Here is a 20,361-nt window from a genome sequence, read left to right as displayed (position 1 = left end):
TGCATAGTAAAAACAGCTGTAGAAATATAGGTTGTGCCTTTAAAAGGCTGTGGCTGGTGTACTGCATGGTTATATTAGCTCCATGCACAAATCCTATCAGATCAAAGCAGAAATAGATTCCATTTATTTCAGAAGTATGCGGTCGAATGTACTTACCATGTTAAAAATCTGAAGTAAAGCCTTTTTGATCTTTTTTATTATTACTACTACTCCTCCTACCCACCACCTCCAAATTCATGCTGATCTGTTCAAACATCCCAAATTGAATAATCCTTTAAGGTCACAGTTCGGAAAGAACTCCATTACACTGTACCCATGCTATTCGGGGCAGTTATCTCCCTTTATGGCACGCTTTTCAAAATTGTTTTTATATTCCAAGTAATCTTTAAAAACAGACAGGTGCACCCAATAATGAACCTCACTTACCCAAGTCCCTATGCAGGTGCTTGCTGTTCCATTTGAGTTTTTTGATAATTATGACATCTGAGAATTAAACACTCTGGAACGTCAGAGCAGCCAGCCTGAGACTGGAGGTTGCAAGGGACGTTAAAAACAAACCTCTCCCCATCACCCCATTTGTGCAGAATGCCTGTTTAGGTTGTTTAATAGAAAGAATCAACACATCTCTCCTAAATTAAATGAACTCTACCCATTTCTTCTGCAGATCACTCTTACCATGAATTATAGTATTGCTCCTCCCCCCAAAAAAACAGTTACAAATATGTTGAGCTGTATGTTTAAACTGAACCTTTTCTTACCATTTTACACAGTATTTCATATTACTGCATGCGTGTTGTGTGATCATGTAATAATACACCCTACTTTCTGCATACACACAAGGGACAGAACTGAAGTAGCCATGGATGTTTTGTAACTGAGGGTAGAATTTAGTCCTGAAAAGGAATTTAGTAACCTTTTGAAGCACAAAATTGAATAGAATCCAACTCACTTTCTGCACAACAGTGTTGACTGTGCAATGCTTACAGCTGTAAGAAGTAGCATAAGCTTACTGCCACTAACATAAAATTGATCCGACCCTTGTGTATTCATGACCATATTAAATAGTTTCTGTCCTCTTTCAGCTGCTTTTCTGACCATAGCAACATATTAAAGATAGCACTTATGTTGCACCTTTCAAATAAATTTAATCCTGTTTCCACAATCCGAATCAGGTATTTCAATGGCTGTACATTCAAATGAGTATGTGAACTTTAAGAATACCAAAATGAAAAGTTATTGGAATGTTAAGCTGGAATCCTGGTTTGTATTAGTTATAGATCTTCAACAGCTAAAAAAAACCTGCAAATAAACCCCTATGTCCATTCGAATGTACAAGTCACCTTAACGGTATATTATATTTTCATAAATTATATTAGCAATTATGACTTGAGGCTGAGTTCTTCCAGGGAGTTAAGAGGCTAAGATAAGAACTTTAGCTTCAGCATAGGCTTTCAACACCTCCAGTAACCACTAAATGCCCTCCCTAGTCACTACTGTTTAATCATCCTACACTATTTTCAGACCAGAAAAGCTATTTCTGAACTACATATCTTCAAAATGTTGGTAAGGCATCAACCTTATTTGTGGATTATGGACATGCTGAATGAGGACACAGTCAACTTGAAATCTCAGTTTCAACATGTTAATTTAAAGGTAATTTCAGGAACCAAACTTGCCAATTACTATTGCCTATTTGTGATTTAACAGTTAGTTTCTATTTTTTTAAGAATAATTCTCTCCCCCCCCCCCCGTGTGAAAACAGAAAAGTTTAATATCGGTACTTTCAAAGTCACCCTCACAAAAACCCACTAGAGCTTCAACATACATAAGGAACAATCTTGTTATAGAATTCAACCAAAGCTGAAATTCAGCTTTTCATTCTCCACCTATGTCAAGGTTCCTTCCCCACTCTGAATGCTAGGGTACAGATGTGGGGACCTGCATGAAAAACCTCCTAAGCTTATTTTTACCAGCTTAGGTCAAAACTTCCCCAAGGTACAAAATATTCCACCCTTTGTCCTTGGATTGGCCGCTACCACCACCAAACAAATACTGGTTACTGGGGAAGAGCTGTTTGGAAACGTCTTTCCCCCCAAAATACTTCCCAAAACCTTGCACCCCACTTCCTGGACAAGGTTTAGTAAAAAAAGCCTCACCAATCTGCCGAGGTGACTACAGATCCAGACCCTTAGATCTTAAGAACAACGAACAATCCTCCCAACACTTGTACCCTCCCTTTCCTGGGAAATGTTGGATAAAAAGCCTCACCAATTTGCATAGGTGACCACAGACCCAAACCCTTGGATCTGAGAACAATGAAAAAGCATTCAGTTTTCTTACAAGAAGACTTTTAATAGAAATAGAAGTAAATAGAAGTAAAGAAATCACCTCTGTAAAATCAGGATGGTAGATACCTTACAGGGTAATTAGATTCAAAACATAGAGAACCCCTCTAGGCAAAACCTTAAGTTACAAAAAAGATACACAGACAAATAGTTATTCTATTCAGCACAATTCTTTTCTCAGCCATTTAAAGAAAACATAATCTAACACATACCTAGCTAGATTACTTACTAAAAGTTCTAAGACTCCATTCCTGGTCTATCCCCGGCAGAAAAACATAGACAGACAGACAGACCGACCGTTTGTTTCTCTCCCTCCTCCCAGCTTTTGAAAGTATCTTGTCTCCTCATTGGTCATTTTGGTCAGGTGCCAGCGAGGTTACTTTTAGCTTCTTAACCCTTTACAGGTGAGAAGAGTTTTTCCTCTGGCCAGGAGGGATTTCAAAGGGGTTTACCCTTCCCTTTATATTTATGACAATCTAGAAGGCCCTATACAATTTTGCTCTCACCTACAGTCTCTGCTCATCTCTCCATTTTTCTCTTTCCTTCCCTATGCTTTTCACCATACAACTCCTTTTGTCTCATCTTCCTGCTCTGATTCATGTATTCTGCCCTCTACACCTGGAATAGTCTTCCCTTTGTCATCCACAAAGAGTGCTCTCGCTCTTTCTCTCTCTCAAAGAAAGTATCTTCAAGCAGGAAAGCACATTGTAGAATACACAGCCTCACGTCTTATGTGCCACGTTAATAACCGACTGTTGCACTGGCCCTGGCTATGTGTAGTAAGGAACTTGGATTTATGGGATACTGTTCCTCTGCCCTTCCAAGCCCCTTGACCCACACTGCAGTCCCAGCCTATTGCCAATTTAAACTCAAAGACCTGGGGGCACTACTAGGACCAAAGAACCTCACTCCTTTACAATTCAGGAGGGAAAAACTTAGAAGAGAAGGGTGGCAAGGAGGAGGCCTGAATATTTAGGTTTCTAGTCCACTGCCTCCCCCATAGCATTTCTAGCTTTCTTACTCTAGAGCTGGGCAAATGGACCAGATGAAAATCCCAAACTAAATTACAATGGAAAAGGAGAAGAGGTGGCAACTGCAGGAGCAGGAGGGAGAAAGAGCGGGCAACTCCTTCCTTGCCTTTCCCTGTTGAGTTTGGAGATGGGAATTCTGCCATTCCCCCTCTTCCTCTCACCTAGCAGGTGGCCCCTAGTGAATTATGTGAGGTTTGTGCCCCTATGAGTCACAAAACAGAGTGATATATTGAACAAAAGCCTGAGAGCTTCAGAGTTCTAATTCCAGCTCTACCACTGATTCACTGCATGCCTTAAGCAAGTCATTTAACATTTAACTTTCTAACTCAAATAGGAAAATAATACCTAAACACTGCTGTGAGGTAGAAGACTGTTCTCAGAGCAAACATTAATCGCAAGTGTTACGGAACTTTTAAGCAATAGGAATTACACCTAGGGTTACCACCTCTGAAATACAAAAAAATGGCACCCCTCCCCCTCCACAACCACAAGGCAACTCAGTAACACTCGCCTCTTCAAGAGCAACTTGAGTATCTAGCGAGATAACACACAGATAAGATAATGATACCATCATTTTCTTACTTAAACTGTGTAAGTGGGAACACTGCAGCATTTTTAGCTGGACACAGAAACTTTTAACATTAGATATCCTAGTGTATTGTGATAATAATGGAAATCTTTAGTTCTACATTAAAAAAACTGTCAGATTAAATTATTTTACTGGCAAATCCATAAAAAAAGCCAGGCTGGTCAAATACCAACAAGGTGGTAACTCTAGTTACAACACAATAGTTAAGGTTAATATGACCATTCCATTCTAAGTACCTCTTTTCAGTTATAACTTTATCAAGTTTATACAAGCCTTTAGTTCAAATGCCCATTGAAATGAATTCTTTCCAGACAAGAATAATCATAACCTTCAACACTGCACAATCTCTCCTCTCTTAAAAACTGAGTTGATGGTAATTCGGGGGGATGGGGGGGGAAGAAGAAGAGGAGGAACTATTAATACAATGTTGAATTTGACAATTTAAATGCACAAGACAGCCAGGAAATTTAGAAGGTTCAAATAGCAAAGTTAAATTGTGAAGTTTTCTGATTTTTGTGCATTTAACTTTTCTACTTTAATATTCAATGCAAAAAAGCCTACAATATTAGATGTTTGCGATGGATATAACTAAACTTTTTCCATCAGAAATGTACCTCACTCAGGAATGTAAAGTATGGTGTCTTATTTTAATAGGTTAGAAAGAATGCAAGTCTTATCTCCTCCACAAATTAGAACAGTAAACAAACAAAACAAAACAAAACCTCTGAATGGGAGTGGGGACAGACAATAAAATGCCAGAGAGCACTTGTCCTGGGGGCTACTACACTTATTTTATTGTTTGAGCTTCTGGCCCAATTTCAACCCCTGCTTTGAGTAACTGCTTCTAACATTTTTTTAAAAATGTAAAATAAAGCATCCGAGATACTGAAAAGTGACTAGTAAAAAGTAATTTTACCTGAAAATTGTTTTCTGTGACTCTGTTCCACCAAACCATATTGATGGGTACTCCTGTTTTACACCTGTCAGCCAGACAGCCAATAGCGTTCTTTGATTTTCGTGCCTTTGATCCCACCGGAACTATCCTCTCCTCCAGCATCCCCAGTCGATACTTCCTTGGCTACGAAAAAGAAGGAGAGAAACCAGGCCACTCCTAACATCCCTCAGTCTAGAACTAAGCTAAAATAGGTAGAACATCTCAGGATGATCTCTGGATTGGTGGAATAGGAAACAATTTGCAAGTAAAATTTATCTGAGACTGTTTCCCTTCAATCCCGACTATGAGGCTCTAACTAACAATGCCTTGGAAAGGAAAGGAAAACAACTAAGGCAGAGGTAGAGTATTTGTAAGCAAACCATTGCAACAGAAGTCAGCCACTTAAGTCTGTGCATACAGTTTGGTGAATTTCATAAAAATGAAAAATTATGTTTTGCAAAACTCTTCCATTGACACTTCCCTGTTTTTATCGCACAAAGCAGACACTGTTGTGGCAGAACAAGTGCAGAGGTTTTAGACAGAGACCCATGGTACCTTCCAACCTATATTCCTCTCTAGCACATACCTTCAACCACATCATGATACTGAACTCCGACACTTTCCTTGGGAAGAGTCAAAGGCATCCATCAAGCAACAGGAAATCAGCTTAATGAAAAAACATTCAAAGGCAAAACAAATATTTACGTTCAAGGCTGCCACAGCTCTTTCTTGAAAGAAAAAAAGAATGGGGCCTTAAAGGAAATTTCAAAACATAAGACAGTTTTGAAGCCATTTACAACAGAACTCATGGAACTAGACAAAAGGTATTCCACCGGTCCAAATTAATATTCAGAAGACTAATTCCAACTGTCTTCCTAGATGAAGACAGACGTGAAATACAATAATGGAAGAATATGTGAAATGGACTCCAGTCACTCACGAAAGCAAACCACGCTTTTTAAAAAAAGCAAACATGCAAAAGGTGGTTGTGACTCAACAACAGAGACAACCCTAGTGCCCTGATTATGAAAACCGGTAGATGGACTTTAAAGCATTTCATTGAATTTTTACGAAAAGAGCTCTGGAAACTGAAACCCTTTACCCAAAAAAACAGGCAAAGCACAAGGGCACTGCAAACTTCCCCATGTCGTCATATCAATGTATCCTAACCTAGAGAGCAAATACCAGCAGGGACACAGTTCAGAGTTTAGACTTACTTAGAACATGGCTTCTTTACTGCTGCTACCAATCAGCTGGGGACTAAGACCCGTACTCATAGGTGTGGAAATTTAATGTGCTGCTTGGCCACTAGGATCTGGATTGAGACCACCAATTACTTAAATCTCACACTGGTCACTGAACAGTTCTAAAACGGCTTTCAGAAGACTTCTAGTTTGGGTAATAGGTTGTCGCCTGAATGTGAAGAATGTTAGAAGTCTAGGATTTTGATAAGAACCTGCTTTAAACTTCCAAAATGATCAAAGGATGTTCTGCTATGGTAAAATCCTCATGACAATGAAAGGGAGGGAAAGAGCAGCTAATCTATTTTAGAGTATTTTACCCACACAGAATGAAGGATGTAAACTTTTCAATAGTCTCCTCTCTAAAGCAGGCTTGTAGCAAGAGTCATTCTGCATTAAAATACCCAAATCGTTCTTATATACTTGTTACACGAAGAAATATGCAACTGTCCGGAATCAGACCAGCATGTCTGTTATACATGGTCCCGTGTAATGACTTCACAGATAGGAGATACGGCACGGATATGGATCAACTCTCCTGGGTTCCCTTTGTTACTTCCTTCTATACTTGTAATATGAACTCTTAAAACCCATGGAAAGAGTTTATCCTTATTCATAAAAAGTCTTCCTTTTGGGGTATCTACTGAAATAGGTATCAACTGGCAAATGTAGGGAGGTTTTACTGTGATCCTGTATAGAGGGAGATAAACTAAAAACTTACTCCCCTTCATGCAGAAACCTACGTAACTAGTCTCTCTAGGAAACTGAACGGCTTACAATTGGACATGCATAGTAAAGATTGTTCCTTGCTAGACAAAATGAGAACTTCACTGAAGGAGATTCCCCCTGTTCATGCAAAGCCACCAACACTGTAAGATGAGTTTAACCAGACTATCACAGAAGGCTGCAAAAGGAGCCTCTGTTTATGGGGGGGTTCACCTGACAACCTATGAGTCACACTTTTAGCCAGTCTAAATACCTACAGAATTCAGTTGGCATTTTGCTTGAATAATAATTCCAGGATTTGGCCTCCTCACATTCTTGCTTCTGAGAAAAATAGTTCAAGTTAACTAAGAGTAGAAGATGAAGGATCCCAACTTTGACCTTCAAGTTATAAAGATATAACACTGCTTAAAGATCAAGTAATTTGAATCCTTGACGTACAAAAGGAGAGCAAGTGGCTTCTGCAATGTCTCTAAATGGAAATATATAAACTGCGTGATGACAGGACAACAGTCTCCCCACATTTTGAGTATGAGTGCATTACAGTAATGCTAATGAACAGTTGTCCATTTGGAAGACTGGAAAGAGCAATGTGTCTGAATTTCTGGTAAGGTATACTCAATACAGGATCTTTTGGGTGAGACAAAATAGGTCTTTTCTCTGCATAAATATTGAAAATTTTACTGTATTTTTCATGATGGGTTTGTCTCGATGTCCTTGACCAATCTAGCACCTCGGCCTTCACTGCTATATCAAGTACTATGTCCCAACCATCCACTCTCCTCAGTGTTGAAGCTCACATATATTTATGAAAGGCTTATGGATCCTTCAAAATGAAAGGAGATCTATAAATATAAATATTTTGAAAAGGAAAACAAACAAAAGAGAAACTGAGCCAAGCAGTTAAACCAGAGGAACGCTGTTTCCTTTACAACTAGATTCAGATTCCAGAGCACTACACTGAAACGGAATCCAGGTTTTATGAGGGGTCACAACCAAAAACACACACACACACACAGGCCAGCTGTATGCTACAAGCAACATAGAATCCAGTCTGGACTGATAAGATCCCCCTAATTCATAGCCTTCCTAACAAGGCTCAGGAATTAAAAGACATCTGCATGTAATAAAACTTAGATCTTGCACTAGAGATAAGATTTTCAAAAGCGCCCAAGTGATTTAACAGCCTACATCAGGGGTTCTCAAACTGGGGGTCGGGACCCCTCAGGGGGTCACGAGGTTATTATGAGGGGTCACAAGCTGTCAGCCTCCACCCCAAACCCTGCTTTGTATCCAGCATTTATAATGGCGTTTATATATATATATATATATATAAAGTGTTTTTAATTTATAAGGAGGGTCGCACTCAGAGGCTTGCTATGTGAAAGGGGTCACCAACACAAAAGTTTGAGAACCACCGGCCTATATCCAATTTTCAAAACTGACTTAGAGCTTGTCTACATGGTGAGTTACTGCATGGCAAGCCAGGGTCTGAATCTACAGCGCACCAGCTTGCTGTGCAATAATTCACCATATAGGCACTTCAACAGCACAGTAGAAGTCCTGGACAGTGGACTAGACCTTAGACATTCACTGCAGTTTAGCAGTGTCCACAGAGTCAGCATGCAGCAAGATGATGTGTGGTAAATTCACTCTGGCTTGCCACGCCATACAGACATGCCTGAGTCACTCAAATTTTTTTTTAACCCAAGAACCCAAACTTCTGCAATGCAAGACAGACATAAAAGCCCTGTCAACATTTTAATAAAAAGACTGGATACAAGTTTTGAGTAACTCACATCTAAATACCCCAAGTTCACCCTCAAACTATTCCATCAATGAAAGCACATCCAGGTCAGGATGTATAGCCGAGTCTACAGGAAACTGGAAGAAAGGAATTTCTGTAGGGAGAGCTTGTAAGGTTAGTAAATCTACTGAGTAGTCAGGACAGGAAAACCAAGATTGCCATATTCTTGCTCTCTAATTTTGTTTGCTACCACAGGTAGCAGATTATGCCTTGGATCGAAGGCAAGGACAAAGCAGCCACTCATAAGCTTCTAGGAAAACAAGTCACCTTGATAATGTCTTCTCTGAAGCTATGACATCCTATGAAGTATGATTTAACCTGCCCAATACAGCTCAAGAGCTGCTTGATGTAAGGGCAATTCCCTTGGATGAATATATAGACGACTGTCTGAAAGAAAGACTCCATCAGGTAAAGAACTGCTCAGCAACAGACTTTTTGCAAACTTTGACATCTGTATAATGTCTGTACGTTTTAGGAAGGCAACTGACATTTAAATACTGACTTGGTAAACAATCTTGAGAAGCATCAGAAAGTTCTGACTAAGAAACGTCTTCACACCAAAACACTCTGACAGATGAGCAATCTTGAATCACCATGTGCTCTAGAAATGTTTCCTGATGCCAGCCTGTTACTTGCTCCCCATTCATCCAATACAGAGTTCCAGAGAACTCTAGCAAGTCTATTAACTTGTCCATTTTATTCTGCTAGATGGACTGCTTGCTGTATTTGAAATTAGCATGGGGAAGTAGTTTTTATTTTGTGTAATGACTCATCCACTCCCAGTCTTTATTCAAGCCTAAGTTAATGGTGTCCAGTTTGCAAATTAATTCCAATTCTGCAGTTTCTCGTTGGAGTCTGTTTTTGAAGTTTTTTGTTGGAGAATTGCGACTTTTAGGTCTGAAATTGAGTGACCAGGGAGGTTGAAGTGTTCTCCGACTGGTTTTTGAATGTTATAATTCTTGACATCCGATTTGTGTCCAATTATTCTTTTGCGTAGAGACTGTCCGGTTTGGCCAATGTACATGCCAGGCATTGCTGGCACATGATGGTATATATCACTTTGGTAGATGTGCAGGTGAATGAGCCTCTGATGGTGTGGCTGATGTGATCAGGCCCTATGATAGTGTCCCTTGAATAGATATGTGGACAGAGTCGGCAACGGGCTTTGTTGCAAGGATAGGTTCCTGGGTTAGTGTTTTTGTTGTGTGGCTGTTGGTGAGTATTTGCTTCAGGTTGGGGAGGAGAGGGGGGCTGTCTGTAAGCGAGGACTGGCCTGTCTCCCAAGACATGTGAGTGAGGGATCATCCTTCAGGATAGGTTGTAGATCCTTGATGTTGCACTGGAGAGGTTTTAGTTTGGGGCTGAAGGTGATGGCTAGTAGCATTCTGTTACTTTCTTTATTGGGCCTGTCTGGAGTAGGTGACTTCAGGGTATTCTTCTGGCTCTGTCAATCTGTTTCTTCACTTCAGCAGGTGGGTACTGTAGTTGTAAGAACACTTGATAGAGATCTTGCAGGTGTTTGTCTCTGTCTGAGGGGTTGGAGCAAATGTGGTTGTATCTTAGAGCTTGGCTGTACACAATGGATGGTGTAATGTGGTCTGAATGAAAGCTGGAGGCATGTAGGTAAGTATAGTGGTCAGTAGGTTTCCGGTATAGGGTGGTGTTTATGTGACCATTGCTTATTAGCACTGTAATGTCTAGGAAGTGGATCTTTTGTGTGGACTGGTCCAGGCTGAGGTTGATGGTGGGATGGAAATTGTTGAAATCATGGTGGAATTTCTCAAGGGCTTCTTTTCCATGGGTCCAGATGAAGAAGATGTCATCAATGTAGCACAAGTAGAGTAGGGGCATTAGGGGGCGAGAGCTGAGGAAGCATTGTTCTAAGTCAGCCATAAAAATGTTGGCATACTGTGAGGTCATGCGGGTACCCATAGCAGTGCCGCTGACTTATGCCCAAATAAATTTGTTTGTCTCTAAGGTGCCACAAGTACTCCTCATTTTTTTTTTTTGCTGATACAGACTAACACGGCTACCACTCTGAAACATATTCCATAGGTAATTTTGGAAAATCTAAGCGTAACATTTATTTGTGTGTGGAAAGAATTTACTCATTTTCTGAAATGCATTTATTATATCATTGATGAGCATACAGCATTTTAGAGATGTAATACACTTCCTGTTCCAAGGATCTTACAGTCTAATGCAGTCAGAGAAACATTTGACTATGGTGGGTAGAGAAGATGCAGTACACAACAGTTATCAGTTGGTAGAGAATACAGATTTTGGGACAGCATTGTATTTCAAGGAAAGTAGTTCAAATATGTATTTTTGTTTTACATAGATATTTTTGAAGGATTATTTTTATACATACACTAGAATGGGAACAGATTATGCCTCAACAGAGATTAGGCAGAGATTAGTGGTGGAGAGCTACCAAAGAAGAATTTGAAGATACTGAGCCATGCTGTTAGTCTACTGGGACAGAACTAGCTTTTCCTGTGTTGCCTCCTAAAAACTGACCATTAAACACAATGTGACAACCCATAACCTGCTAGAGTACACAAAAGTGCTCTGAACAACTCATTATCCCACAATCCATAAAACACCTCCTTCCTCCTCTCTTCAGGACAGCCATAACCACTATGTTATTTTCATTCAGTAAACCATGATTTGTTATCTGGACCACAAGCACACACTTCAAATGAACATTACCAGTAACTAATATGTTCCACATGGAGCTATAACTGAACACTACTTAGTAGTAGAGTTGCTATAGAATGCACCATCCTTTGTCCTGCATGCCAACTATTAGGGGGATGTCTTCCCTAGCAGAGGCGTGCAAAGGATCAGTTCCAGAGGATCAGACCTGGTACCATAAAGGTGCCTCAGCCCCCCCACTTTTTTTTATTTTTTTTAAACTTCTCACTCTTCTCTTCTGTCATGGTGCCCTAGCCTTTTCTATAACTGCTTCCTTCACTTGCTCTCAACTGACCTTATATCTGCATTCCTGAGCTCTGGCTTAGTTTCACCTGTTATAGCCCTGAGTTTCACAGACACATGACCTTTGACCTGATTTCTCAGAGCTTCACAGAAATATTAGCTAGACCTTTCACACACTCAGTCATTCCAATGCTAGCAATTCATTCACAAAGAGCTTGGTGGGTGAATTCTTATGGTCAACAGTGATTTCCACTATGAATACCTACAAGCACAAAAATGGTGCTCAAAAGTGCAAGCTGCAGCAGGCCATTGAAAAAGATCAGGAAAGTGCAAGTGGTCTACATAGTTTCTTGAAAAGTGAAAAGTTTGCCCATGTTCCTGGTGAACAATCATCGGATGTTTCTGCTACTTGCACTTTTGGACCTTCCTTAGCTAGTGAGGATGTTGATTTGGATTTCTCAGGCTCACTGAGTGCTGGAACATCTGATTCTGGCACAGAGCTTGGCATTGAATAGTTGAGCCCTAGAGTTTGAGTCTGGGACAGAAAGTTGCCTGTTGCTTGTTATTGCAATAGTTATGGATGTGGATGCTGAAATTGGTTCGATTATTGAAAGCGTGGGGAAGAATTTTGACTCTGACAAGGTAGATCTGGCTACTTAGCCATAAGTGACAGATTCTGTTCACTATTTTTTTTGCAGAAAACAATCCTGTTAATTTAAAACAAGGCAACTATTAAAATGGTGAGTCTTTGCTAATACTCCTAATGTTAATTGCCAGTGATCTTCATTAATGTACAGTTAGATGCTTGCCTCCTTGTTCCATTTTACTTGTTTGCTTTTTCAGCTAAATTCCTCATCTTCCTTTATGAACCATAAACTGTGCACCCAAACTTTTCCTTATAGCAAGTGAGAATGCCAACATGAACGTCCGAAGGAATATATGGAGGCAAATCACTTGCTGGATGGAACTTGCAGAACATCTGGAAAAGGACTGCACAATTGAAAAAGGTATGTAAACCTGCTACAAGATGCAGAAGGGCATGTGGCACAATACTCTCATCTCTTGGATATTTTGCTGTATTTAGGTGAGAGATGTTAAGCTTTGAGAGGTTCAAGCGAGAAATTAGATAATTTCTTGTAATGGTAATTTTTTACATTTACTGGAATTGCTTGCAAGGTATGGATAGTGTGTTGCAAGACCGTGTGAAAGCTATTAAAGCTTGTGCCACAAAGGTGACATACGGAAACTGAATTCAAAATGAATTTTAGTAGGATCATAAGAAAATATGGCAGGCTATTTTTTACAAGGTTAATAAACCTGATTACGTCTCTATTATGTTTTATTGCATTTCAGACCCCTCCTGATGGTACAAATGTCTCAGGTGTTTATGTATGCAGAGGTTTTGAAAGACAGAGCAAAAGGTTCTTGCGAATTTTATAGATTTAATTGACATCCACACTAAAACTAGGGAGGATATTATGGAAGTTATTTAGAAGAGCTAAAAAACCCCGTTTAGATCCAGCTGATTGAAGGGGACAAAGCAACGAGAACAGAGCTAATGGCTGCAGCACACAAAGCTGTTCAAAACTGAATTCAGTGGGTAAATCCAAACGAGTCTTTCGTCCCACATGCTACCCATTCACTGAATCTTATTGGAGAAGCAGCTGCAATGATTGTTCCAAGTTTTTTTTTTTTTTTTTTTTGAATTGTTCAAAGATTGTATACTCTGTTTTCCATTTCTACTAGTGGTTGGGACATGTAGAAAAAGCATATTAGCATAACATTAAAATGTCAAAGTACACAAGATGATCAGCATGGGTAGGAGGCAATGTGCTAGACAAGATCAAAGCTTCAAACAATCTTATGCCAGTACTTAATTAGATGTTGATAGATTGCAAACAAACATTACACAGAGGTTTTTGTTTTCTTAGTATTCTGCATCTCAGCAAAAACATCTGGTAAAAATTAATGCTGTGAGCAAAAAATTGCAGAATTCAGATCTTGACGTTAAAACGGGTAACGGTTTACTTGGCGGCCTGCAAGATGCTTTAACAGAATTATAGTCTCCTGGGTTTGTTGCATGTAAGGAAGCTGTTGATTCACAGGCTGAAACATTAGGATTATCCACACAGGTCAAAGAGAAACTATCTCAAAAGGGGAAAGTAATGCCAGATGAACTTGCAAAGGATGAAAAGAAAGGTCATTAGATCTTGAAAGTTTTGAATGCAAGGTTTTCAACTCCATTTTAGACAGTATTAACACAACTGGATGATAGGCTGCACAAGTACGAAGTGGGAAAAACGTTTGCTTTCTTTTAAAAGAGGAGTAACTGAAAAGTCTCAGCAGTGACAACTTGAAGAGCCACACTCAAAACTTAGCAAGCAGCTACCCTTGTAGTTTTAAACCCTGAGAGTTTTGACAATGAAACTGAGCTCTCTGCCAGTTTTTGCAAGTAAATCTTTAAGGATGACTTAGAAACAAAAGCACCCACTGAACTACTTAGTTACATTCTAAAAAGATCTTTAGATAAGAATATCCATAACAGAAATAGCATTGCATATATCTTGCTGTCTTCTTTTAACTGTGGCAACTAATCAAAGGAATTTCAGCAAGCTAAAATTAAATCACTAAGAACACCTATGGGGCAGGAAAGGGTATGCAATCTGGCAATTATTTCTAGAGAGAACTCGGAAGCAAGGTGGACAGACTAGGATGAGTTAATAGGATTGCTTTAGAGAAGACTTTGTAAGAGTATGTAACGGTGATTTTAGGGTTGGGGGGGGGGAGAGGTGACGGTGGGAGGCAGGGATGCCCATATTTGAGTCTTAACTGGGCCCGGAACATCCTTGGTACAGCACTGTTTCCCAATCTCTTTCAGGTGAAATCCAAGTTGCTGATATGGATCCATAAAAGCCAATGTGGTTTGGATCCTAGTTCTAAGAGCTCTCTCTCTCCCTTCATGTTCCACGAACACCATTCAAATCAATCAATGCACTCTTGCCTATCGTCCCTATATTTGAACTTTTGAGGGCTGGAAACAGTGGTTTTCAGCAATGGGCCCTAGGCTCTGGAATTAACTGCCCTCAATGGGAAACCAGAAGAAGAATCGCTTGACCTTCAGCACATAGTTCAGAGCTCATCTGTTACAGAGGTGGAGTATGCAGACATTTACAATGTTGTCACTAGGATTAAGACTGCATACAAGTTTCAATGCTAACCCCTATTTTCATTTGCTCATGACATTCTTAAATGTTCACGTTTTGAGATGAAACTTTCACTGGCTGAAAATGACTTGGGAAAGTGATCAAAAGGTTGAGTTATTTGAGGGCAAGTGAAAAACAGTTCTTGTATTATAAAAAATTCTTGATACTTTCAGTTTGGTACAGAAATAACAGTCATTCGAGGGATGTGCTTTGGAGTACTGCATGAAAACGGGTTTTGATCTGAGTTACAAATGTGAACAGTGCATGCTGCTGAAAGAGGACATTCTGCATTTTGTTTCAATTCACAACTCAGGAACACAGCGCTGGCAAGTGTTGGTTGGTTGGTTGCACAGCGTAAGAGTCCCTGCAGACCTTACAAACTCCAAAGGAGTAAGAGAAAGCTGCTGCACTCTTAGGTCAGTCTAGGCTCAAAAGTTTAACAGCACAGTTATATCAGTTAGAGGTGTGATTTTTTTATTTTTATTTTTTTACATAGCTATGCTGGCAAAAAGTATTTAAGAACACACCACACTTACACAAAAAGAAAGAAAATATCAAGTCAGGTCTGTTAATTAGTAAATATCAATTCTGTGGAACTCTACTGAACAACTGAAAACTGGATAACAGAGTTCCGTAAAACTGTAAAAAGGAGACCAAATAGCACAGCAGTCTTGATACACGCCTTGTAGTGAATAAGTCAGTTTCTCCACAGTAAAGAAAAACTTTATTCTAACTCTTTCTGTCGGAGGATAATCTTGTTTCCACATTTGTGCAATAACCTTCTTTACAGAAACAAGCAAGTGATTGCATAACTGTTTAATAACATTTTATTATTGCAAAAGTATGGTATAATTGCACAATGTAAACTTCATGTTTGAAAGAAAAGTTTAGTCCAGTAATGATCTGAAGTCTTCTCTGTAGCCACAATCCTGAAAATTACAATGAGTGACGACACAAATGTGGGGTTGCTTGGTAATGAATACTGATCTACCCCTAAATGTGGTTTATGTACTGGATTTCTGAGATGGTGTGTTAGAATGTCAGAGGGGAGCAGACAGTTTCAACACACTCCCACGTGGTTAGATACAGTCATAAGACCAGTGACTGCAAACCATTAAGGCTGAATGGATTTAACTGTCTGAACAATGGAACATGGATGGGAATATTCTCCTAAAGTGACTTTTTTCTCCTTCTGGTTCAGCCTTGCTGTCTGACTTGGGGAAGACATCACACCACATCCCCGTACCATAGAACATTGAGCAATGTGGTAACTGGGGCCAGAGACACAGAGGGAAGGAGAGTTGACTTTCTACAAGAATGCTGAAGAAGCGCTCTGCGTAGCTCAAAAGCCTGTTTCTTTCACCAACAGAAGTTGGTCGAATAGAAGATATTACCTCATCCACCTTGCCTTTACAAGAATGCAAGTTGGTTCTGTTCTTTTACTGTAATTAGGGTGGTCACTCTCACATTCTCAAAATACTGGACATTCCAGTAGTTGTGGGAATGGAGTGAGCCCGCCCCTGTCGGCATGCGGGGTGCACGGGAAGACGCTGCCCTGCAACCATCAGTGTGATCTCGCATGCACCAGGTGTGCGAGATCAGGCCAGAAGAGTTGCATAGTGTGCTCTTCAAAACGGCATTCCCCTGTCAGATACTGAACAAAACCATGTCCGGTTTTTTCTCTGTTCAATTTAAAACCAGATGAGTGGCCTCCCTACCTGTAACTCAAGAGAGAAACATCTTACTTAACTTGCAGAGAACCACAAGATTAGAGGAGATTAAATATGCATGTAGGCGGTTTTGAAATCTTTCTCTAAAGTTTTGTTCCTACCGCTGAATAAAATATTTGGATTTAAAGAAGTTGGTCAATCTCACTGGTCACAGGTCTGTGAACTTTGCATGGTAATACTTGGTTGAATACATGGGTATCCCAATCTAAGAGTGGAAGCACTGCAAAATTCCATCCCAAGACAGGGAAGGACAAGAGCCCTCATACCTAGGGGGAAGATGGGGAGACTCAGACAAGAATGGGAACAGAGGTGCAGCTAGTCCTATAACGGTGACAAGCACATAGTCCCCCATGTCTGTATGCTGTAAATTGAAGAATTAAGGCCTGTTTTAGTAGTGGCCAAAAGGAAGATGTTTCAATGCATTACACTACATACGTAATAGCGTGTCCTTTTCATTGCATTTTTCCCAGCAAAAGAGGAAACCAATTTTTATTAATTCTTGATAGTTTGTTGGGAACATAATACAATCTTAATATTATCTTAACCTGAGTTAAGATATACGAGGGGTTCTAAATTAGCTATTACCAACCAAAAAAGATCTTGGAATCACTGTGGATAATTCTCTGAAAACTTCCATTCAACGCGCAACAGCAGTCAAAAAGGCTAACAATATGACAGGAATTATTACGAAAGGTAAAGAAATAATACAGAAAATGTCATAATGCCACTTATGAATGCATGGTGCACCCACAGAATCAATTTTGTGTCTAGCTGTGGTTGCCCTGTCTCAAAAAGGATATAGTGGAACGGGAAAAGGTTCAGGGAAGAGCAACAAAGATGACTAAGGGAATGGAACAGCTTCCATACAAGGAAAGACTAAAGATTAGAGCTGCTCAGCTCAGAAAAGAAACTGTGGGGGTGAAGTAACAGAGGTCCATAAAATCCTGAATGGTGAGGAAAAAAAGTGAATAGAAAAGCGTTATTTACCCTTTCACACAACATAAAAACCTAGGGTCACCCGATAAAAGTAATAGGCAGTAGGCTTAATACAAACAAGAGGAAACAACTCACAACTAAGCTTGGAACTCATTGCCGTGGGATGTGGTGTTGGCCAAAAGTATAAGTGGATTCAAAAAAGAACACATGCATAAAACTGGAACAACACAGAGAAGGAACAGATCGATGATGACAGTTAACTAAGGGTAAATATGAAAAAAATTAAATTATAGAAGAAATGCTACTTTACGTATAGTATGTGATCTCAAAGACTACTGTAATACATATGCACAAGACAGCAGAGCAAAGGTTGCTTGTTGAAACTTCACTTTTGAGTGCTTAATAGACTTTGTACGGAATTCTATTTAATTTCATATTAGTCAACTAAGTTTTACAGTTTAAGAAATGAGTTTACATGACAAAGAACAAAATGAGAGGAGGAGTTTATTTTTTTTAGCTGAAAAAAGATAGAGAGAATTCCCAGATGAGTGCTTGCTACGGAACGACTCAATGCCTCAAGGTGCTGGCCCCAATTCAGCAGAGGATGTTGGTATGTATTATCTTTAACCACATGATAAGTCCCTTAGTCCCATTTAAATACGACTGAAGTCACTGCTTCAAGTTAAGCATGTGACTAAGTGTTTTGCTGGGTTGGAGCCAGAGTGTTCAGCACCCTGCAAGACTGAGTCACTAACGGTTTCAAGGCAGTGTACACATACTAGTGGAAAGCTGTACAGAACACAGTAAGAACAGAAGGTGCCAAAATACACTACTGCTGTCAGCAACTGTAGAAACATGGCATGAGCAGGACTAAAGTGGAAATTAGGTCTGGTTCTGGGAGACACAAATATTCCAGAGGAAATTTGGAATGGTTTAGGCCAAGTTCACCTCTTCATGCAAAGAATACTCTAATAGACTGGCTAAGCACGAAGTCTGGAAGATGCACCAAATTTGAATAAGTAGTTTGTTTCTGATGAATCTCAATCCAGATAACCTCTCCAATATCTTCCACTGTTCAGTCCAATTTGGAGAAAATCTTTTCTTCCTAACTTCTAGTCATCCAGGGCCAGTGAAGAGAGATTCTGAAGGACTAGAACTCTTGTTATACAGCTTGTGGGCTATGTAGAGAGACTAGTTCAAGCAGCACAGAAACATCCCAATAGCATGGCCAAACGGAATCACAGGATGGTTCCCTCATTCCAACCACTGTACCAACAGCTCTTGTCACATGAACAATTATCTCTTCCGCAGGGTATATCTACACAGCAATAAAAAAAACCCCACAGTACTGAGTCTCAGAGCTCAGGTCAACTGACTCGAGCTTGCGGGGTTCAAGCTCTGGGGCTATAAATCACAATGTAGACATCTGAGCTTGGGCTGGGGCCCGGGCTCCGAGACCCAACCCCCTTCCAGGGTCTCATAGCCTGGGCTCCAGCCCAAGTCTGAACACCTACATTGCAATTTTATAGCCCCTCAAGCCCAAGTCAGCTGACCCGAGCCAGCGGCAGCCATGCCACAGATCTTTTAGCACAATGTAGATGTACCCATAGAGATCTTCTCTAGTTCTGACTCAGATAAAGAGCCATTCAAAAGTGGAAATAAAACCAAGAAAATTATTGGGAACCATTGAGGACAGTTCAGTTCCAGTGGGTTTGAAGGTATGAATAAATAAATAAAAAAAGCAAAGAATGGTATTTGTGGACCTTCCAGGCTGACCGGTGAAGGTAAGTGGTAACCATAAGTCTGGATTGGTGGTAACAGTCTCAGAACCAGTTTACATAAAAACGTCACTATGCATTTTTCTTTAAACCTATAAAAGTGCCATCCCCTTAGCATCGGTGATTACAATCAATTATACCATACATATTTTATGAGCTATCAAAACCAATTACCAAAGGAACCAGAATGAATCCAAAGAGCTTTTCCAGGCTGAGAGAAATAATTTATGCTAATTTAAAATATAATCTTTCTAAAAAGAAAGTATTTCAATATATTAATGTTGAGACAAAATGTTAAACTCCAAGGAATCCAAGTTCAGGATGACACTCCATCCTTAGCAACTGGTATTATGCATTTTGGAAGATGACAAAAAAGGTACAACAGCATTAAGTTAAGGACAGAGTGTTAATCTAATATTGAATATCCCGGCTCTTGTTATCATGCACCACAAATTTATTATTTGTGTACGTAGTTTGTAAGAGAAAAATTGCCATAAGAAATTTTCAAGTAGCTACCTAATTGCATTTAGGGTTATGACATTCAGAGAGATTTAGGGTTGTCAGAACCACCACACAGACTGCACCCACAGAAGTGTTCAGCTCATATGAATTTTTCATTTTCAGTATCCTGTAAAATTTCTTAAATTTGTATTCTTAGATTTACTGTAACTTAAAATTGTAGTGCAGCATTCTAATAATTATTTGATGGGTGAAAGGAAAGATTTTACAGTTCCAAGAATGCGTTTATCAAAGGCCATTTGAAGGTAATTTTTAGAATGTTCATGTAAAATTAAGAAGTTGGGTTAATTTTTTTAAAGCCAATCTGTAGCTGACTGATTACAAGATGTTTAAAAACATGTAATGTTTTTAACACCCTAAATATTATAAGCACCTCAAATAGCCCCAAGCACACAAACCTATATTTCCAAACACTGTCTGCCTACACAAAAAGCAAGGAAATTCATAGTTAAGGTTACCAAGTCCATCCTTAACTTACTTTGTTGTAACCAAGTATTGCAGCTCATAAGTAGTATAGGATCACCACTGTTCTGAGGACTCTGATAGGATCATATGATCAGCAATATCTAGGCACAATAAGATTTT

The 20,361-nt window shown here is 39.6% G+C and overlaps 1 protein-coding gene across 4 annotated transcripts in view; it reads right to left on the bottom strand.

Annotated features, from left to right (window-relative positions):
* The window catches only part of PAN3 (poly(A) specific ribonuclease subunit PAN3), a 118,220-nt gene that overhangs the window by 57,823 nt on the left and 40,036 nt on the right, over positions 1-20,361 (bottom strand). For 3 of the 4 annotated variants that reach the window (XM_074958924.1, XM_074958933.1, XM_074958949.1), the window contains exon 5: positions 4,882-5,043. The exons of the other annotated variant lie outside the window; for it this stretch is intronic. In XM_074958924.1, the coding sequence (XP_074815025.1) occupies positions 4,882-5,043 (162 nt within the window). The remainder of the gene's footprint in view (positions 1-4,881; positions 5,044-20,361) is intronic. 4 annotated transcript variants of the gene reach the window in all.

This window comes from Natator depressus, chromosome 1 (genome assembly GCF_965152275.1).
Source record: "Natator depressus isolate rNatDep1 chromosome 1, rNatDep2.hap1, whole genome shotgun sequence".
In the NCBI taxonomy this organism is placed as follows: domain Eukaryota; kingdom Metazoa; phylum Chordata; order Testudines; family Cheloniidae; genus Natator; species Natator depressus.
The sequence above is the reverse complement of the archived record's forward strand: the minus strand, read 5'-3'. Positions and strand labels throughout refer to the sequence as shown.